Source organism: Athene noctua, chromosome 6, assembly GCF_965140245.1.
Source record: "Athene noctua chromosome 6, bAthNoc1.hap1.1, whole genome shotgun sequence".
In the NCBI taxonomy this organism is placed as follows: domain Eukaryota; kingdom Metazoa; phylum Chordata; class Aves; order Strigiformes; family Strigidae; genus Athene; species Athene noctua.
In genome coordinates this window covers 44,572,890-44,600,602 of record NC_134042.1, presented here as the reverse complement: position 1 = coordinate 44,600,602, position 27,713 = coordinate 44,572,890, and the positions used below count along the sequence as shown (strand labels likewise).

General features: G+C 41.8%; 1 protein-coding gene across 6 annotated transcripts in view; it reads right to left on the bottom strand.

Annotated features, from left to right (window-relative positions):
- Nucleotides 1-27,713, bottom strand: part of SYT16 (synaptotagmin 16) — a 79,446-nt gene that overhangs the window by 24,682 nt on the left and 27,051 nt on the right. For 2 of the 6 annotated variants that reach the window (XM_074908831.1, XM_074908835.1), the window contains exons 4-6: nt 26,406-26,483; nt 17,897-17,939; nt 17,046-17,671 (exon numbers count right to left, since the gene is read on the bottom strand). In XM_074908831.1, coding sequence (XP_074764932.1) covers nt 17,046-17,601 — 556 coding nt within the window. In that variant the 5' untranslated portion in view covers nt 17,602-17,671; nt 17,897-17,939; nt 26,406-26,483. Of the gene's footprint in view, nt 1-17,045; nt 17,672-17,896; nt 17,940-21,308; nt 21,365-26,405; nt 26,484-27,713 lie in introns of those variants that run through there. The other 4 variants (XM_074908836.1, XM_074908832.1, XM_074908833.1 and 1 more) reach the window with 4 other exon arrangements.

The following is a 27,713-nucleotide window of genomic DNA, read 5'->3' as shown; positions in this document are numbered from 1 at the left end:
GAAAGAAGTAAACATAAGAACGTAAGCAAGAAATAAAATAACAGAAATTCCACAAATTTACTGAGACTGAATGGGAACGGCACTCCTTAAGGCATTTAATTAGCAAGCCAGTGTCTAATACACATTTTAAACAGTGGGTCATCCATCAAAGCACACACCACACAGCAGGCTTTCAAAATAAAATGCTACTGTAGTAAGAAATTATCCTCACACAATTGTCTTGTGGTTTTGACTCCTGCTGGGATAATATCTAGATCAATAATAGAGGAATTTTCAAAAACTACATTAAAGCCATAAAAGGCTATTCATAACAGGAGAACTCCAGAAATATATTAATAGAACAAGCCATCTCCCTAAAACTCAGGCACATAATGGATGTGTTAGGAAAGCAAATATAGTATTCACGGAAAGGAAAAGGTGATTCACCAAAACCATTCAGTGAAACAGTCTAGCTTATTCTTTACATTTAAAGTAGTTTGGTAAGAGATAATCACTTATAAATACCAGTATTAGAGAATCATTACAGGTAATAGCCCAACTCTACAGACTAGAACAACTACACCTCTCCAATTACATCCATTCTAACATTATATTCACAAAAAAAACAGAAGTTCTTCATGTAAAGGAAAAGGTCAGAGCACTAAAATGCCTGTAATTTACCTGAGAGATCTTTAAGGAAGAAAATGTCAACTGTCTTATGAATACCTGACATGAATAAACAGCACAGCCTCAGGGATATACGTTGAGACAGCATCATCTAACTATCTGAACTTTAATTAGCCAAGAGTCCCCACAGAGCAATAGCAGCCAATTCTAAAATTAAGGGCAGATAGTACTGTACACTAAAACAGTGTGATTTTTTTTTTTTTTCCAGTCCTGCTCCCCCAACCTTTCCGTGTTGTGTCACATGTGTCCAATAAGCCAGGAAGGAGGCAAGGGGACTGGGGAACAGAAATCACCAATAAATCAGGAAAGTCTGTATTCAAGGTTGGAGAATTGGCTACGAAGAAAACATGACATTTATCAGATGAAAAGATGAGCATCACCTCCAAACAGAACTCTAATGGGTCCTGGGATATTGAAGCATCTCTCCAAAGATACAGGGAAAGCTCAGCACATCAAACCCTGAAAACCAAGTTGGAAAATTTGTGAAGTCTCCCCTCACACTGACAGGTAAATGGCCTGGTTAACCTACAGTATCTTTCTTCTTTTTTAATGATACACGATCTCTCAGTTCTATGAAGCATTACAATGTGCCAAAGAAACGTCCTGAGAGGCCTCATCACTTCCTAAAACACACTGCCAGAGTTAAAAGATGAAGCCTAGTAGATCTTGCTACATTAACAGCACATAGTTCATTGACCAGCAAGAAAAAACAAGATGAAGAGTATTAATGTGTGCCTATTACCTGTGCTGAGACTGAGGTGATGTTTGCTCTGTGGACTGCAGTGAATCACTGTGCTTTTACAAGAAAAAGCATGTCTTTTCTTTGTAATTTTTGAAAATTAAAGACATTTGATCCCTTCTTCTAGACTGTATATAAATACATGCTGAAAGTTAAGAACCTGTTTAAATAAGGTCCAGAGGAGGAAAAGATTTCAGTATGGATCTAGATACTTCTGGACTTGAAATCCTCCTAGGTACCAGAGGTGATTTTCAAACCCCCCTTCCTGAAAGGCAGTAACAGCAGCAGAGATATTAGTTAGTGGGACTGAGGCATATTTGTCCTCCTACAGCAGTAATCCCCTTGCCTGGCTCTTGCTACAGACCCAGGTCCAAATCCCTCGGCAGTACCCCAGCACCACATGCTCCCTCACACTGAACCAAACCAGATGCAGAGAGACTAAGCAGTGCTCCTGCCCCTGGTTATTTTGAGATTAGCCATCAAAAAGTGCTAAAAAACTTCCTAGAAGAGCCTCAAAGGAGCAGAATCATTATCTAATTACTATAAATCTAAACAAAAATGGCTTGTAAATTTTAGGGGTTAAAGAGAAAAAGGATCTTAAATTTCAAGTGACATTATGCAATCAGGCCAAGATTGTTTAATTTACCACATGCTGGGTAATAGCCTGAGAAGACTCCATGTTTCCAGAACTAAAATGGGCTCTTTATTAACAGGGTGATTTGCAGAGAGGCTGTGGGCAGAGCTGGCATTCAAGCCGTTCAGCTCCCCAGAGCATCCTTCAAACACTTCCTTCCTGTAGTGTGCACTCCTCTTTCCAAGCTCTATTCAGGTTACTACAAAGATTTTTAACAGGTGAAAAGTTAAAGCTAAATGAGTCCAAAGTGCAGACCGTCATGACACTGATAACAGAAACAGAGGGTCAAGGAAGATCTCATGTAAGAATATGATGTGAGAAGACTGCCATATGTCAAGGCTGAGTGGGAGAGAAGCTGTTCAGTGCTCTCTGAGATGCTCAACTTCACTATATGCCTGAGTTTGTTACAGATTTCTGATTCTTTAAGAAAACTACCAGCTATATGAGTAAAAGGTCTGTTAAGAGAACACAAGGAGAAGAAAATTCTCAGGCAGAATCTAAAAAAATTCTGAAAGTACCATAATCCTAATCTGGACTCAACACCTTCAAAAGATCCTTCATCCCTTCCACCCAGAAAGGTCCAGAGGATCTGCTCAGCTGAAACAGTGTTTGATACACCGTTGGGGCACAATGATGGCTTTACACCCACAAACCTTTCTGTGTTTTGTGGATCACAGCACCAGCTGGGGCCAAAATGGACTCTCACACACACGGAGTTCTTGAACTAGCAACTGGAGGGTATCAGGGTGTGGGGTTATCCAGGATTTACCACAACCACTCAGCTTTTATCCCAAAAATCATTTCACATCAGGAGCTGTGGGTGTCTGCAACTACCTCTGTACACCCAGTAACAGTAGCTCTACATGCCTCAGAAGTGTCTCTGGGTTTGAAGGAGACCTAACATACCCAAGGATTAGTTTGTAGGTGTTTCTTAGTAACAAAGAGTCTAAACTTGAGTTCAGTGAGGAATGGGGCAGGGAACCGAATGTTTTAGCAGGTTTCAACATCTGTTTTCATCTAGTTTCTGAACATTTATTTAAACAATATTAATATTACCTCTGAAAAGAAAAGTAGGAGCAACTCTGCAACATGTTGTACCAGAAGAAGAGTTCAATGGAGAGTCATACCTTGAAACGATCATTCTAATCAGAGGTTGCATTAAAATCAAGCAATTGTATTTCAAAATTAAAACATTCTATGGAACTAAAAACAAAGGGCACTTTCACGGCTCTTCCCTCTAATGAACTTCTCCAGATTTTAGAATGTGTTCAGGCCAATTTTCTAAGTAGCTACGTTTTTAAATGCATTTCATCTCTGTTTGTATAAAAGAGTCATTACATTAGTCCATAGAAGATCATAAAATTCTTCCCTTCTGTGCCATAAATTTTTAGTTTCCGTCATTGCCTGACATTTGGCATATGCGCTGGCAAATGATACAGCATAATTCATTCACTGTTCACCTTGTGTTTGCAAAGCTGTTACAAAAGGAGACATTCAACTTCTGCTCAAAGGCTTGCTAAAGAAATGACTTAAGTGACATAGATCAAAAGTAATTAGAACCAAGTCCTGCAGTCTTTACTCTGGCAAAACTGGCAATAAAATCCATGAAAATCCCTATGTACTAGAGGCCAGTAGTCAAAAGCCATATACAGTTAATGGAAAGATCTTCATGAACTTCAGCAGGGCTTGGATCCAGAGTCTTATGAACTGCAGGTAATTAATAAGACAACCAAGTTTAATAAGAAAGCAAGATTCAGGACTTGTTCTCCACAACAAAAGAACCTCTCCATATTGAGGCTACAGATCTTACACTCCAACTGCTTTCATCTCATTTCATGCAAACAGTACCTTTGCATTCAGATACCTCTGTCCTGTACTCCTCATGGCTGGAGAGCAAACGGCTGAATTTGGGTCTATGCTCCACGCCTGCTGCTGTTGCTTTTTCAGAAACTTCTGATCGAAAACTCTGTGAGCATGACACAGAGATCTCAGACTGCTTAATCACCTCATCATCGCAGCCTGAAGATGCTGTCTGTTCTTCATCCTCCCTGTAACTGTTTACTGGGAGAAAAACACAACCCAGTCTTTAGACAGTCTGCTGCCATTGGCCAAGAAGCCAGATGACACAGCACACTTCTAGCTCTGTGATGGACCTTCTGGGGAGAGAAGGGGCCAAGGGTTTAGGGAGGACTAGGGAATGAACTTGAGAATCACATGCTTCTTCAAACCTCTGGAAAGCCTGTGAATGTCATATTCTATCAGCGACATCTACATATTATAAGACCTTTCCCAACTGCACATTGCTCTGTGGGTTTTTTTAAAAATGAAGATATTTAACAGAGCAGAACACAAAGTAAGTCACAACACACATAGAGAACCACTTGTAAAATCATTAGCACGTAAAAACACAAAGTAGTAGAGCAAAGGACTTGAAAACTTTTTCATGCTTCCATTCCCCTCCAGCTTCTGATAAAGGTGGAGAGGGAACTTGTTTTGGGCAGAAAAAGCAACTCGGAGGTAACCTGCTCTGGATAATACCGTGAACACATAAATAGGCACATGGCTAACAGGCACTGCCGATTCCATCTGCCAGCAGCAGAGGAACTCGGGAGACCAATGTAAATTGTAACCTTTAAAAGTGAAGATACACATTTGAGCATGTCCCTGTGAGTACCCTTCCCCTCCTGCTACCAACATGTGCTTTGAATATGAGATGACTGCACCCTCATTAGTGTGTGAATATCTGCCAGATGGGGGAAGGAGGGTTCAATACATACTATATATACTCAGCCTTGCTTTGTCAGGATGAAAACACGGGAGCATTTTGCTGATCTCCCTGGAAGCACAACAGCAAGATGTTTTGACCCACAGACGTGCACAGAGAAGGAGTGGTGGGGACGACGGGCATGTTTGTGTACACATGTGTGAACAAGGCAGCTGTCAAGTGTGGTCGGCCTGCTGCTCGTTCTTGAGCACAAAGTATATGATATGGTTGCCAAGACCTGCTTTGATAATCGCCATGGCAAACCCGAGCAGCTGAACAAATGGGCATTGCAGACAAATGCGTGGAGGGTATAGCTTTCTCAGTGACACTGCCTGGTTTGGAAGGAAAGCACCTTTTTCCACCTCAAATTCCACATCAATCACACAGCTACAGGTAGAGAAACCAGATCCTTCTTTTACACACTGTGTTAGGTCTATTAAAAATCTGCAGTATAAACTTAATGACAACTGCTGTCACTGCTCCCTAAATTTTACCTGCTGCTGCACAGAAGACAGCACTCAACTCTTCGGGCAGAGAGGACAGAGCAAGGAAGCTGTCAGTACCAGAGCAAACTGCTCCCACCATCAGCCCAGCAGAAACTAGTTTCTTCCATGCCACCACACTGGTAGATTTGACCCTCTGGTCTGATTTGCCACAGCTTGACAATAAGCCTGCTGTTCCTTCTAGAAGATTGCTCTCAATTGGAGGAAAAAGCTAAGTGTTCCTATTCTGATAAGAATGAAACAAGTTTTAGGCATTAGTTTGTAAATGGTCAGTGACCAGCTATCATAAAATTTTTATGTAAGAAGTTAAAAATAAGCTTCTCTGAATTTTTTTAAATAGAAATTATTTCAAGCTGTAACAACCCTATGGCCTAAATGTGATACGGTCTATTCAAATAATCAAAGCACATAAAACTAAACATTCCTTTTCAGCTAACTGTGCTGTCAATTCACTACCTGCAGCTCATGCCACCTCCTCAAAATTAATTTAAATGCTTGGCAAATGCTGTTAAGATCTATTTATATGTGTATATCTTTTGGGTATTTAAGACAAAATATAAAGATTATTCCAGTTTAAACAAAAGTCCGCTTTTCACTCAAACAGCTTGCCAGAAATCCTGAGTAAAATAAAATCTTTAGTAATTAAGCCACATCTTTCACCATTTTCTAAAACAACTGTAACATTAAAGTCCTGGGTCCATGGGTGTGAGGCTGTATACCTCAATAAATGTGCATTAATGTAGTGTACAATCCTGGTTATTACAAGAAATTTCTCAAAGGCCACGTGGGTGCAGCACTCCCGGGCTGCTCCTGTAAGGGCACTCCCTGGGTGACCTGCATGCAACTCCCTGCAGAACAGAACAGAGCCCTTTTTCTAAGCAGAAGGGGAAGGGTGAAGGGATGGAGGGGAGGAGTTTGGCTCACTGACATATTATTGGCCACTTGACTTTGACTTCAATTTTACCAATCACCAAAGCGTGACTGCGTCACTCATTATGACACGGGATGCTATTTCTCCCTAGCATTTGGAAGCATATAGGCTAATTAAATGGTGGCACTGGGGAATCTGTAGCAAATGCTTGATATGTCTGCTGCTGAATCTCTGCCTGAGCAACAGACAGCTCTGTGTCAACTTAATATCTCTGTATTAATAAAACTAACTTTACCCAGGGGAGGGAAAAACGTTCACCATTCAAATATACAAGAGTCCTGATTAGGAAAGGACAAGGGGGAAACATTTTCTATATCACCATGGCAACTTAAATAAAGGACCCATAATTACAATCTAAATTCTGGAAAGATAATGAATACATCTTGAGATCTGCAGATGTTGTGCAGCACATACATATTTCTAGCAACTTCAACTCAATTACTTCTATGCAGCATCTGTTTTACAAATCAACTTCCCACCACTCATAAGGAGGCATGTGGGATTTATATTTTTTTTCCCAGAGGAGACAGCGGAGGAGGAAGGAGGGTGACCTCTTTTTCTGGCAAGGTATTTCAAACTACCACTATTTATTTAGAAATTTCAAAAACCCAATCAGTTACAAAGTTAGCTTACAGGCATCCAAATACACTAAGCTAAAATGCATGAAATAAATAATTCAAGAATTCTCTGCAGTGTTACCAAGTATAAAGAATAAGCCATTCTTTGCTCAAAGCTTATCCAGGAAAAAAACCCTACTGAATAAAATACATACAGTAGGTGTAAAATACAGATGTACTCCATGTATCTTGCCTGCCTGCATGTGAAAAAAAAACAACAACAAACAGTCATTTTGGCTAAACAATGAAAAGTTTGCAAATGCCAAATTTCTGCTTCCTATATATTTAATGCTGCCCTTGTGTGTCCACTTTCTTCTTAAAGATTTTGGCTGTGCTTTACAGAAGTCAATGAGAGTTTCAATGGGAGCATCACCGAGCCCTGAAGGAAGCAGAAGTACTATACAAAAAAAAAAGTATTTGATCATATAACCAAAGACAATATCAGTACATCTATGCATAATGCATATACTTGGAGGATCCCAGGAGCACTCTGTGCCATGTTTTTTGCTATTATAGAAGCAGTCACATAGGCCTGGCCTTAAAATTTTCATGATCAGGATGACAGAGAAACAGTGATCTGCAACAGCTCCCAACTCAGCAAAACCCAGAAATGCACACAGAAAGGAAAGGTCTTTTCTTTCGGAAAACTGGAACAATCTGCTGCAAACAAGGGATTTGTTAAAGGTTCTCAAACAAAAAGGATGAGCATTTTGTAAAGGGAATGTGCAGCAAAACGCGTGGAGCTGCTACTACTGATTCCTATACAACTACAGCTCTGATTTGCACTGTCTTCAGTCTGGAGTCTTCTCACTCTTGCTGTCAACCATTTGAACTGGGAGTTCAAACAGAAGTACAAAGTAACGCAACTGCCTGATATATGGGCTTGACTAAGGAGGAGAGCACCCCGTAGCTTCATTTATGCTCAAAACTATTTGCAGATAATCTGATACAATCTGATTTGGATACAATCTGATCCCAAAAAGCCTTCTTTTTATAAAACTGAAACAAAATCCTAAACATCCACCTAGGCTTCAAATGTATTTAAAAATTATGGAGAATATGCTGTGCTGCAGTAAACCCATGCTTCTACACATGACGCTGTGGATAAAGAGATTGTGCACAGTGACTGTGAACCACTGACTAACACCAACTGATAGTTCATCAACAAACAGAAGTCAGCCGGACTTTCTCCTTGCACCCAGACCTATGTGTTTTTGTCCCTTTCTGGTAGGTATACCAACCAGGGAAGTATTTGGTGCCCAGTGTTAAAGGTAATGTCCACCCCTCTTTGCTGAGTGTCAAGCGACAGTGTCCTGCTTTTGCAACGCATCAATCTCTACCTCTTCATCTGTCCTTACCCCATGATCAAACCAACTGGGAAGCTCTCTGAGATGAACACATTAGGGTGTTTGCGTGCAATGCAGGCAGAGAGAATCACAATTTGGCAGCTTTCATACCAGGGGACATTTCCAACAAAAAGAAAAAAAAAAAAAAGCAAACTAAAAAAATCAGAGAGTAATGAGAAACAAGACATTATTTGACTCTGACCATCAAGTACCTCTATAGCTGAACAATACAGCAGTCAGAGCAATAAACTCCAATTCTGCACACTGCTGTGCAAAGAAATAGAGAACTGCCCACAGAAAACAGCATGAAAATCAAGATATTTTCCTGTTGCTTTTTTCCTACTCTCAGATTTGGATTTTAAGAATAGGAACATGGGATTTAGCTTCAAACTGACTCTCACTTTGCTGCCTAAGGTTCTACCACAGCTAAAGGAAATGGCAGAAGCACAATCATCCCTGATTTTCCCAATCACCTACTTTACATTTTACATGTGGAATAAGCATGAGTCAGGTTTCATTTATGCTACTGGGTTTTATTAGCGCAGGCCCAGGATTTGTAGCGAAGTGGAAGAAAAAAGAGATTACACACTGCAGGAGACACTGCAAAGCCAGGAAAACCCCTGGTGTGGATGTAGTTACATCCATGAGTCAGCTTACACCCCTTTGCCTGCACAGGTTAGGTTGCTTGAAGAAAACATGCAGCTGCAGAGGCAGAAAAGTACTTTCTGTCACAGATGCTGTGTGTACGCTGGGGACACTGCAGGGCACAGGTGTAGCTGTGTACACTCTGGGGTGTGGGGCTGTAAATGCTCACGGACTCGGAAACTAAACAAACTGCTAGATCCCAATGGCTGATGAGTTAGAAAACACTATCCTTTCCTTCCAACAAAAAATACCTTTCACTTTATAAGCATTATTTTTATGACAGTCTTCCTGGTAGCTTTCATACCACAGTGGGTTGAATTCCTTCAGGTTACCCATCAATCATCTCTTCTACTTGTCTGCTTGGCTTGGATACACACTTCTTCTAATGCAAGGCAGTCACTTCATAAGCTCTCTCCCCTACATTTAAGGAAGTTTCTCTGACTTGGCACTAGCTTCTTCCAGAAAATGGCCTTCTACCCAGCAGAAATCAAACTGGCCAAGGAAATGCCCAGGAGACCCAGGACACTGACTCTTGCTCCTCTTTAATGTGGTTTCACTATGCCATACTCACAACCTGTGAGATCCAGCGTACGCATGCCAATTACATACCATTCATAGCACCCAACATTGTAACCATTAGCTTCACACCCACAAGTCTTTGTTAGATAATTAACAGGGTGAAAATCAACTCCCTCGCAAAGATATTTGTTTGGGGTTGCTACGGATAACAACTGCATCGCAACAAGGCGGATATTTATTTTCCCACTGATCTTTCTAATTGAAACTTTCTGTTTGCTACCAAAGGGTTGATTCACCACAGCCCCCCTTCACCACTGCTGTAACACCACAGTTTCCATGGCACTCCTGGGAAAATCACAGACCAGCAGCAGCAGTGGGTGAGATGTGGTGCAACAAGACTCGCATGCATTCAGGACCAAAGCTGTCACCCAAAAGGGGCAATCCTGTCCTACTTCCCTTCCCCTCTTCCCATTGTTTCAGTTTTAGCAATCGTGTGGGCAACCCCCCTGATTCAAAAGTAACAGGGAAGGGGATAGACAAGCAATGAGCTGGTCCAGTTCACCACACAGTGGCATGCTCATGAGGCCAGACATGGAAAGTAGCACAACTGTGTGATCGGGGAAGGACAACATACCTCGGCTGCAGTTTTAAATCAGCTACTGACAACTGCAAAACTGCACCCTCAGGCCCAAGAGTTTTATAGCTACATTATTTATGGCAATAAGTCTAGACCTCAAAATTGACCCTGTGACACAGAGCTTCAGCAAACCTCAGTGCTCTCATTAATCCAAATTCAGGGCTTTCTCTCCAGCACCACCACTCTCATACTATTTGCTGGAAAATACTCCCACACAGATTATGCTGCTACATATAGACCGTATGGTCTTGAATCTCTCTCAGCCTGAGGAGAGAAATGCCTCCAAGCACCCAGCTTGTGTGGGCAAGCACTCACGCCCAGTGCAATGAGTCCCTCCAGGGATGCTTCATCTCACATGGATACTGAGCTCTCGAGACAGGGGAGCATCCGCCTGAACATCAGCAAACTGATGAACCTACTGATAGGTAGGGTGATGGAGCCATGAGAGCATCAGCTTTTTTCATGGTCATTAGAAGGGATTTTCTACAGATTTTGCTATGAACTGGTTTAAGACTCAACCTAAGACATTCATGTTTGTCTACAAACACATACTAATGAAGCTTCCCTAACTCAATCTGAGGAAACTGCATGAGAATCATGCAAACAGTATCTGCAGAGGTACAGCCCAACCACACCTTCATCATTACCTGGAAGACCCACAGAGCCCAACAATGCCATTCACTGTCTATAAAAACTGCACATTTTTTTCCTCCATGACTGTATTCTCCCTCTTTTCTTTCACTGAAGTCTTTCCCCTTGATTACTAAAACTGAGATCACTCAAAATGATGGCTGCTACCTACAGGTCATTACAACAGCCAAAAATGAACTGAGCACAAAGAAGTCATATCCACACCCCTGTTTGGCAAGAAGTGAGGACCAACACCAGCTCACCTTCTGGCAGAGTGATCCCATCTCATATAAGCTTACATGAGTGGGTTTTGTGCTGTGAAGCAATGCAAAGACACTAGAAGAAAATGAGATGGATTATCCCATGCTTCCAAAAGTGCTAATGGTCATTGACTTCTGCAAGTATTTGCCTGGCATCATGGGTCTGCATAGGTAGCTTTCTACAAAACAGGCCAAGCTAGCAACAACTGCAACTGAAAGAAAAAAACAAACAAAAAGACAAAAAGTAGTAGTGTTTGTATCAGCACAAGAAATACTATGTTCCAGCTCTGCACAGAGTGCTGCTAGTATGACTGCACGTAACCTCCACCACAACGCAATGAGATCATTCACACCTGCCTCGCCTGTAGTAGGAGATGGAAGGTGAGGAGGCAGGGTTTCTAGGAGAGAGGCAGCACTTCCCAGATGCTGCCAAGATGCTGTTTATTGGTAAATGAAGCCTCTTGAGTCCTAAACAACCTTCCCAGAGGAAGACAGAGTCGCAACTGCCATATGGGGAGTGGGAAGAGGATGCCACTTAGCAAAAGTGGATCAGAAAATACATGCACAAACACACACACTCACACAATTTGTTCTGTAACTGCACTGAATGGCAAAATCCATTTCTTCCTCTCAAATACAACCTTCTCCATACAGCTTATGCAACCTTCTAGATGGCAAGAGCAGATGACAAGTACTCCTGAATAGAGCATCCTTCCTCATGCCCCCTAGGGAGCTAGAAAAAAGGAAGCTCTGCCGACCAGACAAGAAACTTAGTGGAAACCCAAACCACTGATCCACTGCAGGCTTGCAAAGGTACTGTGTATAGAATCACCAAATGAGGATGAACAGCAATATTGGCAGGCCTAAGCCAGAGCCCGCAATGGTAGCACCTTCGAAAATCTGTGTTTTGAACCACTCCCTGGCTTCATTTCCCCAGCTGTAAAGCTGACATACCAAAATCCACCCTCCTTCCAGGGCTATGGCATACTCTCATCACCACTCACTTTCAGCATCATGGATGAAGATCCCTTATAATTTGAAACTTTGAAAAGACAGAACTGCAAAGGAGTACTTTAAATATAAAAAAGAACACGGTACCACCTTCACAAGGACAAAAGTCTGTACACAAATGCTTTCTGAGAGGTTCTGAATTTTCCAGAGAGAAGGCATTCAATGCAAACTCACATCTGCACTTCATTTCAGAAAGCTGCAGACTTGTACCACATTCTTCAGAGACCAGATGCATATCCCCAGATACATTAGTGCTTTCTCCCACTCGAGCAGTCAGGAGTGTTTTCTGTGAAGTGCTTTTATCCACTGTCTTTGCTTTCCTTCACTCAGTCCTAGTGGTGCTATTGATTCAGTGTGGCCTCTTTAAGTGTCTTGCTATGAGTACTGGCACTGATTTTTATAGGGCTACATTCTGGCTAGAGCACTGGCTGGCTCCGCAGCCAGACAGGTGATAAAATTCATAAAGATCACTTTGTATCTTTACATGGAAACTGGCTATCTATCTGTTATAGTCTCAGGTTCAAGCAGAAGTTTTATTTATCACACAAGCAGCATCTTTTTGTTACAGGAATATGTTGCTGTATGGGTTTATAGAACCTAATGAAAACTCACATCTTGCCTAGGAATTCCTGGCCATATGAAGGGTCATTTACTGAGGTCAAGAATGCTCATATACAGCAGAAAGAATAATTTCCTCTACTACAGCAATTACTGGCAAAAATCAATGACCCCTGTTAAGCTGGAGGCCAAGGTAAGTAAATGCAATACTGCTTTCTAGTTTTAAAAACTCCCAGAGCCTCAGAGGTGTGCTTCCCCTAACACATGTATTGAGGATAACTATCTAGCCATCTAGACAAGACTCATATTAGGACATCAAAACTTCCTAGCATTCCAAGGTCAAAAAATTTATTTGAGTGGAACTGAAACACAATCTTTAGCTAGCACCAAGAATGTCTAATTGATGGGAAAAAAATCTCAAAGGACTTCCTGCAGTTTAAGTGTAGTGCTCACCTATATATTACACTAGTGTTATGAACACAGTGTCAGACAGCTCGGGAGACTCTTCAATCACAGAACTCGCTGTGCAAAAATAGTTCAGCTCTGATTCAGAAGACTCAGCTCTGCTGGTGCTTCTGTCCCCATGCCTTTTCAGAGCAGTGTCTGCTGAAACTGCTAACTTTATGGTCACTTTGACTTTCTGTTTGCAGAAGACATGGCCCCCGAGGAAGAACTGGGCTAAAGCCATTGCATTCATAGCACAATTATTGCTGCTCTTCACCTTTTTCATTATCACTTTTTTTTCTCTATAGATTCAGACTGGGAAACAGATGGACTGGCCAGCTCCACCCCTCCGCTTGCAGTGCACTACTTTTAGAAGTGGCTTATTGCTCCACTGTTTTTTTTCAATTCTTAAGCCAAATGTGCAAGGATGGATTTGGCAGCCACACTCTTGACAGCCACCCCCAGTCAGCTGAGCAGCAGTATCTTAGCCGCAGGGGGATGCAAAGGCTGCTCCCTCCCCGTTCTGCGATGGGAGACAGTTTCTCTATCAGAAACACTGAGGTTAGACAACGAAGGAGGGTCTTAAGGCAGCTTCAAGAGAAAGTTCATCTGTATTTGAAAAATTTACAATTACGTGATGTGCAGATGGAGGCAGGGATCTGCATGCATGGAAGGGTCTCTGCTTGCCCACCATTCAGCTCTTAAACCAACACCTGGTGCTGCAGTATTTCCTGCTGAACTACCTCCCCATTTCTGAACTGTGGATCAGATGCATCCAAAGTGAAAAACTTTTCCCCGTATTTGTTTGAAACCTTGGCACAACATTCCTAGCATCATTTAAGTACAGACCAGGACTCAGCAGCAGCCAAACCTGCACCCTGCCGATTAGCATGCCTCATAGTATCTAACAGACGTTTGACTTAGAACCCAAGAATTTCATTGCTCAAACACTTTATTAGATCCCTAAGCCTAAAAATGGTTTTGAATAATGTGTGCGCTGCTCTGGGGCCTCAGAAAAGCTACTCTGGGAGCTAAGAAACACTTCCTAGGAGGCAAAAATGTGGTCAAAAACATATTTGATAAAAAGGAGAAGGGGTAATGATAGCTTTTAACTGCAATTTTATTTTATTTCATCTCAGAAGCATGCTCTAACTTTGAGAGAGGAACAACTATTGGATTTTCTTTTGTATCTTTTTGAAAACAAGATGATTCTCATCTAGGGTTGGTGGGGTTTTTTTCCCCCTAAACCCAATAAACTATATATTGGAATGACCTTGTAATGGGTTTCTGTGGCTCTTTAATCACCAGTGGCTGTTAAATGAAGCATATCTATTTTCTCTGTTACATTACTATTGGCAACCAGGTCTTCAGTAAGTGCCCAGAAATATTTCCATGGCAACAAAAAGCATTGAGCATTGCTACTGTTTTGTGCCAATTTAGCTTTAAAATATTCTATTGTGGAGAGAAATATGGTACATTAAGTGAAATAAAGTCAAGATGCACTGTTCTGAAAAGAATATAAGGATAAACAGGAAACGTGTATTTTGCAGAAATGGGGGGAAAAAATGTCAAATGGAAGGAAAAATGTTCAAAGCTAATATTGATGCTACTGAATGCTTTTGCTGAATGTCAGCAAGTCCATATGCTCGCTTACACTGTCACTTAGGGTTAGGTAACAAAGCTAACAGAAATAAAGATATCTCAAACATCTTATCTTTATCATTTTAATCCATGACTGAAATTTTAAGTTGCCAGGGTATTACAGACTCTCTGCATGTCTAGGTTATCATCAGAAGAGTTCATACTCTTGATGTTAGAGAACAAATCTAAAGGAAAAAGAGGAAATAAAGAGTTGAAAAATGAAATACAAAGAGCATGTGTGTGTTTTGGAAGTGAAAGGTCACTTAGAAGAGCAAAATGAGTTGTTCCACATCAAAGATCTTGTGGAAGACGTTTTCAAATCACAGTTCAACACTTTCTCTCCTATTACACAACCTAGTTCTGAGAAAAAAAGGCATCAGCTCCCAGCCCTCCAACTCTCAAACAGCCAAATTCATGACTATAAAGTCTTGAGGCCATTGGATGGCCCTTTGTGCAGTGCATTGCAGAGACAAAAAGTTAAAAGACTATTTGAGAGCATTTGGAGTGACATTCCCTCTGGTGTAAAAAGCTATGCAATGTCCTCTAAAGTGCTTCATGTGGAAGTAGAAAGCTCTAGACAGTGGCAGTGTAGGTGCTGGGGAGCTATGTAAGGCCAAACTTCCAGTTTGTCACGGCTCCAGAAAACTCACTGAGAAGGAAAGACAATAAATATTAAGAAAGAGTCCAACAGAAACTTGATCAGTATCTGCTCTCAGCTGGGAGAGAGGTTCAGAGTCACCCTCTCCTCTAGCGGCAGAGATGGGTTACTCTGGCTTCTGACTGTCACTCTATGTGTCTCTCACCAGGAAGATTGATCTGGTCCATCACACACTCCTAAGGACCCTCTTTCTCAGATGTCCCTGCAGAGAAGACTGCAAGTGAGAAACTGCTCTGACAGTGCCAGCAGCCCATTCCTGGCCCCCATTTCCTGGAGACCTCACCACCTTTTCTCCCATCCACTGTCAGCAAGGGTGTAGTCCAGAGACAGGACAAAGATCTGGAGGCCACCATCAGAATAACGCATTCAGCACATGGCTGCTTCCCAGCCTCCTCAGGATTTGCCATGAATCACACCAACAGCCCCTCTTGGAGGTAGAGGAGACAAGGTTGCAGCCTGGATAGCACTTGTATCCAAGAGATACAGCTCTGGGGTGCTTAACCTGAGAACTGGCAATCATTCATTTGGAATATGAAACAAGCAGTCCCAGTTTGGGAGACAAAACAGCTAGACGAAAAGCTCTTTTTAATTATTTATTCCCTGGCCATAACAGTGTGAGGAATAGTAATAAAGAAAAGAGCTAATTTTAACATTCATTAAAGAACACTGTCAAGGTTTATACCCTCTCAGTCTGATATTCCTATTAAATACAAAAACAAACAGGCTGATCTTCCGCAGTCTGCACAGAAAAGGCTAAATATGTAAGACTTCCCTAGAAGCCAAGAGTGATGAAAAGCTCTTGGACATTACAAAATAAACATTTTCAAGAGGATCTACTGCCTCCTACAAAAAAATTAATTTAGATATCTGAAGCCAAATTCTGAGGACCATTCAGTGAGTCTCAAGTTCTTCATCAGCTCTGCACTGTAGAACTACTCTCCCCTCCCCTTTCCTTCCCTATCCCCCTTCCTGAGATGTTCATAAAGAGCAGCTTTAACCCAGCAAGACCCAAGGATGGTGTCAGCAGGACTGCAGTTTTCCTGCTTGTGGTTGGGACATACGTCTTCATCAGTCCTCTATGACCCAGGTAACTTCCAGTCATATTTATGGCAGTATTTAGTGAGTACAAGTCACATGGCTGAAATTCAGTCCTGAACACAATCACCTGAAAAGATGTTCATGTCACTTAATGATCAGAAATCATAGTTAGGCCTATTTAAAACTGAAAATATCAAATTCAGTTCTCCTTCCCATAATCTCCTGCCTGCTGTCCTCTTCAGTCTTATTTGAAAAGCCTGTGGGGGTGGTGGGAGGGGAGGAAAGCGATTTGGGAGCCTTTCATCCATAAAATCATGAGATATGGCTGGCTTTTTAGTATAGCATTTCACAGCACATGGCACAGTAACATCTTGAGATTCCTGGCACAAAGAAACAAGGTTTGAGATTATATATATCTTTAATAGCAATGACGCAAAGGCAGATGGTTCTCAAAGCAAAGGCTTAAGGCTAAACACTCCCTTGGAAGGGTCCTGCTACCAGAAACAAAACATGGGGGAGAAAAATACTCCTTGCTACAGCAACAGGGCCAGACTGCCTTCTAATACACAGCATTTCACCCTGGAGATTTGCACTTATTTCAATGAGATTAGTCTCACAAACGAGAGAAGAATTGGAAACAGAAGAGGAAAGGTTAGATTTTTCTTTGGGATTTGGGGAGTTTTATTTCAGCTGTCGGAAACAAAGACGACACAGAACATAACGAGCAGATTAGCAACTAAATCAAATCAATACCAGGAAAGACAAGTTTGGATAATACTGTCAGGGTGCGTGCTAGCAGCTTACCTGCAAAACTTGCCTTGCCATTATTACTTTTTAAGGAGTCACCCAAGCTGAGGTTGTGCTTATGACCTCCCATCCTCACAGAGGGCTCACCTTCTTCCTCAGCGATGGGAGGAAGCCGATCAAGCGGCTGGAGATCTTCATTCATCCAGTAGGATCCATTGGCCATCAAAGACCTGGTGCTTTCAACACACTGGTCTGGTAAACTGCTGGTATTTTTAAACCGTTTTTGCCTGTGCAGACTCATGTCAGAACCATGAGGGAGGTCTTGTGAAGCAAGATCAGGACCCTCAATGTGACCATCTTCGATAGGATATAAATATTCCTCATCCCAGAGGTCCAGGTGTTGTTCATCATCTGATTCCTCAGAATAATCCTCATAAACTCCTCCATTATTCTCCAAGTCCTGGTTCCTCTCTTCTTCTGACTTACGACCCACTCCACTCAAATTCAGCAGTGAAGCAGATATAGAGTCTCCTGCTTGTTGGATAGCTTCATATATTTGAGACATCCAAGAAGACAGTGGCTGAAGGAAATTCTGAGCAGCCTCAGAAGCCATGTTTAACACTATGCCAGTATCTGGTGATCAGTTGTTCAGGTTTGCCAGCATGTCATTATAATTCAGGGAGCTACAGAATAAGCACCATAAGAGATTACTGTAAATTGCTTGTCCATCAACACCTGTCGACACACTATCTATGTAAGATGTTTAGAACTGAGAGGATTAAGAATACCACTAGAAATCCAGAAATGATGGACAAATTACACATATTCCCACAGACATCTGGAAAGACTTCATTCAACTGCTAAACCTTATATAAAAATAAAAACACAGAACATCAGAACAGAAGTACCTTTTCTGAAGCGCACACATTCTGGTTACAGCTCTCAACAGACCTGGTAAAAAGAGTACAAAACAACCTGTAGTCAAAAATCTCAAATAATCTCCTGGCCCTGACTTCCACCACATCCTTAGCATTAGCATGTCCAGATGGGAAAATTGAAGGGTGGGGAATCGGGGGAGAATTGTGTTTTGATTGATTAAAGTGACAGGCCTAAAGCCTGAAGAGCCAGCCCATGGCAGACAATTATCTCAAATGCTTTGCTCCAGAAGGACTCCGAAGAAGTCCTCTCTGCCCACAGTGTGACACAACTCACAGTTTTTTTGTCCTTCATAGAAATTAAGAAAACCAACACAGGAGGTGGAATATTATAGGTATGAAATTACTGGGAACAGAAGCAAGTTAACAAAAGCATTGGTATCATGTCAGTATGATGTGTTTTCTCAAAACTCATCCAAACGCTAAATAAAAACGTAACTTGCAGAATGTGAAGGTGCCTTTTTGCCCAGTATACATCTTCCCACATTATCACAAGACAGATATTCTTTTAGGAACTCTGAGAAGGAGAAACCTACAAATAGGATGATGGGTTTACAAAGAAAGAACTAAATAGCTGCAGATTTTAGGCTATAAGACAACTAGAAAGAAGCAAAAAGAAGCTTCAAAAATTTGTACCAGTGTCTTGCTGAATTCTGAGGTCTAGGAGAAATCAAACTATAAACGGGTAAATACAGTATAAGCAGCAAAAAAATAATAAGCTCAGCAGTGTATTACCTGAGCGTACTAACTTGTGAAATGGTCTCCAGAGAAATGTAGAGGGAATCCCAGTGGAAATTGGATTTTTAAATGGAACATAAACTAAAGATCCCACCTTGCTCGGTGAGCAGCTTTTTAACAGATGAGATCAGTGGCTTAAGAGGTCTCTCTACCTTTTGAAACACCTGTGCCAAATGATTTTGTTCAGTGATGTTGACTTACACAGCAGACACCTCCAACAAGTTTATTATCAGCTTCAGTATGTGTTAAGAATTACAGTCCTAACAAGGGCAGTAAATGTATGTAGGTTACTAAAGCCGTTTTAAAAGCTGATGGTTGTTACAAACTCTCTGGGCTCAGGGCATACATTGTTCCAGTATCCAGCTGTCAATGGCTGGCCTCTGGCTCAGGCGCTGGGACCCAGGTAACACCCTTTGCCATGCATTAAATCTTTGGTAAAGAACAGATGATGTCATGGCATAACCTCCCAGGTAAACCATTCCCTTCATTGACTCTCCTCTCTCCGACCTTGTCCTTGGCAAAACCTCTCAACTTTGTGCAACTTATTTTCTCATAGACCTAAAGTGATTAGACACTCCAAACAACACATTTTCAGCATAATGCAGATTTGCCACTAGTATGTCACAGCACCAGTGAAGTCACTGGGAGGAGATGGCACTTGCAACAGCAACATTCTCCCAGGCATGAAAGAAGATAAATCTGGGTGGATAAACACTGGATATATTTTTAACCTGTCATTTATTTACAGACAATTCAGCAAATGAATCTCTGATTTCTGATAAAAGGAGAACTTTATCATGCTCTGCCTCCATCTCAGCTGCAGGATACATGACAGCAGTAGCCCTTGGAGGGATGCAGTCATCCAGGAGTGACAGCTAACCAATGCAGATAAAACACATGGGTGCTAAAATGAAGTGCTGATCTGTTCCGAAAATCAACAGAACACAGACTTGTGATATTTGCACAGGGAATAATTAGCTCCTCTTGTTACTAGATTTCAGAGCTAACACGCAGTTGGTCCAACAGAGACATCCCACCTCTCCCGGATGCTGTAGCTCACTGCACCATGGCTCAGGCAAACATCGCGGTCCTGAACAAGAGACTCTTCCTTAAGGAGGTTGGTATCACAACCATAAAGACAGAGGGAGCTTTTCAAGGTGAGATTTTTCTTTAGTCACAGAATTAAAGTAGTGATCTACAATCACCTGCAGGGCTTGGAATGCAGTCATGAAGGCATCTGAAGAGGCAGATAAGACTTGAAAGTGCATCTTTCACATACAAAGGAGTTGCCCTGATCATATTGCTATAAGTAGGCTGGGGGGGAAACATGACACATACACACATGTATATATACATCCACAATTCTACCCAAGACCTGGAAATTTGTCTGAATTAAAGCCAGAGAACCCCAACAAATGGTTTGATTTCACCTTACAGACAATGGATAAACACTGAAGTATATTTCACCCAAAAAATCTGAACCACTTTGCAGTAACACTTGCAACACACCTGAGAAACTTGCAGTCCAGCACCTACATAACCCCTACAGGCAAAAGCAATGCAATTTCCAGGGTGCTTGGCTGTTTAGCCTTTACTTGGCTTTTCCTCTTATCCTCTTAGTGAAGACTCCACAGTCTCCACATATGCCAAACAACTGGAGTTCAACTAAATGATAAATTGCTTATTTTTGGTCTTGCAGCAGATGGATAAAATGTGTAACAAGCTGCAGACAAGTTTAGGCGGGCAACGTTTTTACAAACTCAACAGAGGATCAAAGGGGGCTGGGCTCTGTTATAGGTTTGCTGTTTCCCAGGAGCTCTCTCCCTTAATTAGCAGGCACTGCTCTAACAGGGTGTTTATGATATATTTCACAACATGGCCTTTTCAACATAATGGATTTTTACTTTTGAATTCTCTAACAATTTTGACTTGCATTAGGAAAAAAAAAAATAAAAGAACTGAGAAGAGCATTTAAAATGTGTGGGAAAGAAAAATCCATTTCTTTTTAAAAGCATTCATCAAAAAAGAGAGAGAGAGAGAAAGAAAACAGTTTAGCAAATTCACTTCAAGTTCCATCTTCTACAACTAACCACAAGAATTTTCACACTGAATCGCCTGCTTAACTCAAAGTTGTTTATTTGTTGGGGTTTTTTTTTCCTCTTGGAAAATCAGATAGCTAAAAGGATCAATGTTAAGCCTCTCACAGAAACCATCATAACCTTTACTACAATCTATATTCCCTTGTCTTGATAGGATCATTATTCCTGAGTAGTGTTCCCATTGAGAGGTGCAATTACTGTATGGCTAAAAAAAGATGACTATTAGCAGAATTTCAAATACTACCACAATGCAGAGGTTTGTAATATTAGTAAAGTGTCTTTCAATCTTCTTGATATGCAGGCTCCTAAAAAATTGCCATCGGATCTGCTTTTCTCACGATTTCCCTTATTCAAGCTGTTGTAAAGCGTAGGCACAAACTTTTCGTTTCCTCAGCCACTTTTTGTGTGGCCTTACAAAAGTTTTCTACCAAACTCCTCCCTTGTAGTGAGGCTTTAGACCACAGGGTCCCAGTATATAACAACTGAACAATTTTCAAGCAAGTGCTTATTTCCAAAACACTAGATGAGGAAGAAATCCGAAGCCTCACCTCTCTGCCTGGGTATGTACCATCCCATATAGAGACACAAGAAGAGGAAATCATCTCCCAGCTTGCAAAGATCAGAAGACATCTTTGTCACATCACTGTTTTAGAAAGATGCACTTCTTCTGTCACTGCCAAGAAAATTATACCAAGAAGCTTTTTTAGGAGTTTGGACAAGTTGCTGAATCCATCTGTCCATAACCAAAATACTGAGCATTGTGTTGGGTCACCAGTTTAGACAGCCATGCTGCATGTACCCAGAGGAACGATTCCTGCCTTCCCCACTTCTGATAATTTTTAATTAAAACGTTGCTAATGATTTACCTTTATTTCCTGATCTGATACAGAGAGCATCAGCCCCTCATGCTCACCTGGCATGCTACAGATCATATCCATAGAGAGGAGCTTTATTGGTGTGAACACCTAGGAAAAGCAGTGTTACAGACCCATCATGAAATCTTGCTCCAAGCTTAGGGGGAAAGACCTAAACCAAGGTGTGAATCTAAGATGATGCCCAGAACATCAAGGGTCTGTGCAAAATGCAAGGCCATTTTGTTGTTCATGAAAGAGGAAGTAAGGAAGGCTTGGAGGCGTAAGATGATTCAGTAACTCTTTTTAAGCTATTGAAAACTATAATGAGCCTGATCCTCCTTTTAGACTGGAGCCCAATTACCACTCATATAAACTAGCAGAGGGGAAATTAGAAATGTGCTCCATTGAAGGCAGGCAGCAGCAGGACTGGGCCAAGAAATCCTCTATCCTAGTTCTGGGAACAATCTGGACTCTTCACTCCTCCTGTAGTTGCCAGAATCATATTTAACAAGATGCTAGCAAAGCTCTTCCATTCTCACAGTGAAGGATAACCAAACATTGATATGATTAAACTGTATTTCCAGTTAAAATTGACACAGTGCCAAAACCACCCTGTGCACTTGAAGCTGCTCAGTTGATTGGAGCCTCTTGAAGAAACATTATGAGGGAAGTGCACAGACAGTGCCCAAGGTTCACATCAACTGTGAGTGTCACTGCTGACCAAGTTTTCCTAAAGGTGAAACAAAACAGAAATACAGAACATCTTGGTACCTTTCAGGCCTATGTGTTATAGAAATGCTAATTATGTCATTGAATTTAATGTGAAAAAAAAAAAAAAAGACAGAGGCATTTTCCAAGTGATTACGTGCTCTGTAATAATAGTTTTCAGATGATGATTCAGAAACTCCAGGGCATTCAAGGAAGATCTAATTGTTTATGCCAATAAATTACACATATCTCATTGGAAACGCTCATGGATTACAAATCAACAAGGCAATAAACTCACTCCTGCAACACACTGGTCCTGCAAGCTCCAAAAGGGTGAAGTGAAAACAAAGATGAGATCAGACAGACAGCAATGCACCCTGCTGCACGGGGTTTAGCCTACGCAGAGGAAGCCTGCAGACTTATTCCTCACTCCCAAATCATCTCATGTCTTTGCAGGCAGCTCGCTACTAGTGATGCTGTGCCAAATTAGTTGTAAAAATTGATACCCAAATGACAGAAGTGGTTTTGATCAGGATATTTAGCCCCATGGTGTCTCCTCTCTTCTTCCCATTCCTTTGTTGCACGCTCTCCTTTTGTCAAAAATAATGGCAACAATTACTGATCCTCACAGTTTCAGTGGGATGGGGAGAAGAGGAAAGGGATAGAAGAAAAAAGGAAATATGCAAATGTGACATTAATCATTCAAAACTGTGGAGCCTGTTTCAAAAAACCCAGGTCTCTCCACCATATAGAGTGTATGGTGATAAATTCAGGAAAAAAAATGCCCCTGGAAGACCAGCATCCAAATATTATGCTCAGAAGCTCCACCAGCAACAGGGCTGAGAAGCTGATAGCAATTTCCTGTGCTGATCACTTCACGCCTTTGTTAGACCTCCTGAACTCAGAAGTGTGTTCATGTAAGTCCAGTGGTCTCACGAAACAGGGACTCTGTGACTGCACAGATAGATACTCCGGTCAACAAAATATTAATACAAAACTTGAGGGAATTTTCAGGAGGGAGAAAATGGAAACACCTTTCATGACCATAATATTTGGCCTGGATACACCAGCAAGCCAGATTCTGCCTCAGTACTGGTGTTAAGTCCAGAGTCACTCCACTGAGGCCACTGACATTCTCCAAATCAAAATAAGGTCCTTTGTATTTAAGGAGCCGCTTGTCCCCATAGGCACAAAGAGCAACAGTTCTGTGCCAAGTGGTAGTACAAAAGGCAACAATTAATAAGTTTATTTATACTTCTCAAAGTGGGGGTTACAAAAAGGGCACAAAGAAACTTACAGATCAATGGACTATTAGAAAAGTGGTGTTAGTAGTGGCAACTGTGCTCTTTCAAGGTAAAGGAGTGAGAAACATCTGTAATTACTGATTAGGGGAATGAAAGAAGAAACCTGCAGTCAGAAATTACAGCGCATTCTGTAATTGAGCTGCTGTCACTTGTCGGCTTACATGAAGACAGAAGATCCAAAAGGAAATCACAAGTTCAAAAGGCTGGAGAAACACCACTTTACACCACCACTCAAACCCACCCACCGGTGCTGTCAAGCTGTTGCACAGAGCAGACCAAAGTCTCGACCCTGCCTGCAATCATGCTACCCAGTCTGCAGCAACTGAACAAGCCAGGGTCAATCAGAGCAATTACTTGCATGGAAATTAGCAGTGGGAAGCATGTCTAGCTGTTTAACACAATGAAGATATTTTAGAAACATTCTGAGGAGTCACCCAGTTACTCTCCCTCCTTCTTCCCCCACACATACTCCATTGGTACGGAGCCTATGGAAATTACTCCGGACCACCACTGAGCAGTGCAGACAGTGCTTTTGGGGAACCACAGCCGAATGGCAAATGCAGTGGATGATCATCCATTCCTGGTTATCCATCTTTGTGTGTGCGCACAGATAAGTTCATAGCTCCCATCTCCCTTCACTTCAGCTAAGTCAACCACCACTCCAGCTGGACGTGCTGTGAGGCTGAGGGGTCACTGGGAGAACCAAACCTAGTTTCAAATGATTTAGAAGAATTCAGAGAAATAGATCTGAGCAGGCAGTTGTCCTTCAGAACTGCTCCCTCAGCTACTCTTATCTTTCATTTAATTCAGCCTTGTTACAAACCCGGCTATCTACTGTCCAGGACAGGCACCAGTGACAACAGTCATACTGTCCCATGTCCAGCCACTCTTCCTACGAGCCTCTAGAAGCAATTGAGAGAAAAAGCAGTTTAGAAGAATGGCTTCATTTGGGTACTGAGAAAGTTCCCTTTCAAGAGCGTCTCTCCCTCCTGCCTCTGGCTGTCAAGGAACCTAACACCCTGGCTGAGCTACCTACCTCAGCTAGGTGACATGATAACCCTGGACTCATTTTCAATCTCCATCCTGCCAAGGACAATGGAGCTAGTGGGTACTTAGCATCAGGGTTACAAACACCAACAACAATTGTATTTCTTTGAAGAAGGACATTCCTGGGCTTTCCACAGCTTACTGCATTGTTGGAGGAAGCCAGTCTACTGTGCACACCAGGCTGGTACTGTCACACTCCCCCACATTACTTGTTTCTAAACATGAAGCTAAGCCTCAGCTAGCATATGACAGTCCCGCACGCCGCACATGATCAGTTCCCAGTGCCTGACTGGGCCCAGGGCTGCACTGACAAAGCAAGGTCGACATCATGGCAGTGCTGCTAACATTCCTGCCTTTGTCAAGTGTTACAGGTGTTGATGCTCTCCTTAAAGACTCGGCTCCAGGAGATGAGTGGTTTATGTAAGAACTGCATCTCCCTTTATTTATTTTAAGTGTGCCGTTAGCCCCAGAGGCTAGAACAGTGGCTGTGCAGAACAGCTTGAGAACATGAACTGAAAGTATTCTCAAGGATGATAAGATAGAAGGAAAAATGGAAAAAAAAAATGTTTCTTCAAACCTCATGATGTTTAAGCTGATTTCACGTATCAGGAGTACAGGCTTAACATCACAACAAGTGTTCAAGGCAAGGCACAACTGGAATATTTTTGTATCAAGCAGTCAGGAAACTACAATTTCTTTCCCGGTCTCAGCTCATATCATTATAAAAAGATTACAGTAGAGAACAAAGAGGGCCCTTTTCTTTTTTGAGTCACAGCACTGAAGCACAAGGTTCGATACAGCTCTTTACACAAGGGTTGGCCCAGCACTGTCACATGTTTCTGTGAAGTTCATTTCACCTACAAACTTTTGAAGCAAAGGGCTCAGCAATGCTATAAACACTGGATGTAAGAACACCATCACTGCCTCTTGGTCCTGAAATTCACACTACAGAAAGGGACATCGAACCATCACAGCATCAAATGGTCTTACGTGAGACCCCACCGACATCTGTCAGGCTCTGTTTGAGGGAAGGTCCTCTCCGTCCTTGCATGGGAGGATGCTCCAAAGGGAAATTTCAACCCCACACACACTCACCCACCAACTGAAAGACCACCAATGCTGTGAGGAACCACTCCAGTTGACTCCATTAAGGCCAAATGCATGGCATTTAATCTTTCCCTCAGTAAGGAATCCTGCACATGACCTACACCAAGGGTCTACATCGGCCAGCTCAGTAACTGCTTCATGCTGCCACCACTTCCTTCTGCACGTGCTTGGGCATAGCCCGGCAAGCTTGATACATGTGAAGTTACCTCTGTGCTACCCTCACATCGGTTATGTTTACCAGTCTTTCTATCAAGCTTTGCAGCCTTCTCTGAGCTCTCCCTTGCAGTGCCAAGTCCATCCTAAATACAGGCTGGCTGTGTCCAGATGAGCTCCAGCCCCTGCAGTGAATGGACTCCTGCAGCTGGGTGAGAGGCAATTAGGGCAGCACATCCTTGCTCAAGAGATGGGCTCATCTCTAAGGTCAATGAAGCAGTCAAGAACAGGATCCACAAAAGCCTCAAGTATCAAAAACGTTATCCATTGTGTCCCAGTAATTAAGAGGCTTTGTCCTGGAGTCTCCTGAAAGATTTTCAATTAATTCTTCATTTTCACAAAGATCTTTCCCTTATCTTGTTCCTTTCATAAGGACACAAACTGTGCAATTAAAATTAAATTAGGAACAAACCAGCCAGATGTATCCTAGAGCCATGACGATGGAAACACTTATTTCATTCTGTCACTTGCCTCATTCTGAGGTCAGCATCTATAGAGAAAAGCAAAAACAACAACTTTGACACTTTACAGTACATTTTCTGAATGTCAGCCTGTGCACCTGCAAAGCATAAAGTAGACAGATTTGCTTATGCTTCTATACCAACCCTCTTTTTTATCAGTAGATAACTCAAAACTCAACTAGATCCAAGGACAAGAGAAAGATCTCATGCACTGAACCCATACACACCTTTCTCAGGCTACAGCCTTTATTTACCTACGCTGTTGGAAATTGGCATTTATCCTATTACATATGTTACTGTCATGCCAGAGGAATCAAAATGCAAAATACCTTCTCTCCTATTTAAACAATTATAAAGCTGATAGTCATAGCACACAGATATGTTCTAACCACTTGTAATTACAGATGTGGAGAAGCAAAAAAAAAAAATTCCCCAATTTGAGAGCTTAGAACCAGAAAGAACTATCATTAATGAGTTACATGTCAAAGGGCAGCAGAGTCTTTAGAATCAAGATGGTCTTGTAACAAACACAGCTCACCACAAGAAGCTGAGAAGAGGAAAAGTGAATGCTAACCAATACGTTACACGTTACAAACACTCCCATCCCGCTCCTTTCCACCCAGCAAAGTCAGATTCCGAATTTGAAACAAACTCTTGCTTGTCAACACTCCTCTTGGGAGAGCTCCCTCACCAGGCAACTGCTATGCTAGAAACAGCCTTTCCTGGCTTCCCAGCCCAAACTCAGGCTCCAGGTTTCTACATTCGCCATATGACATGCTATGTTAGCCCAGGGTTTAATCTATTCTCTTACACTGCTGTCCTTTAAAAGCATTAGCATTTCCTACACGCATATTCCATATTGGCCCTACAAGCAGCAAAACGCTACGGTGAAATTTAAACTAAATATAGAGACGATATTTTTAAATAGCTCTTAGCTCCAACTCGCCAAGCTGATTTTGTCTGAACGGAAAAAGCAGGCTCCAACTTTAAGCTTCCATTGTAATTAATGATTACAACACATTCCTCTGCCGTATCAGATTTAGCACCTCATTAATGTGTGTGGTATTTTGCTTGTACGGCACAGCTGTAGTTAAAGTTAAATTAGTGTTTCCATTATAAACCCATGTTTTCAAAGGTTTATTACTCAGACACATAAGATTTAGTCTGAAATGAAAATTGCCATTGAGTGTGTCAGCTGGGAAGTAATTTTTTGTCCTTCAAAATTTCGAAGGACCAAAACACAAAAAAAAGCAAGCCAC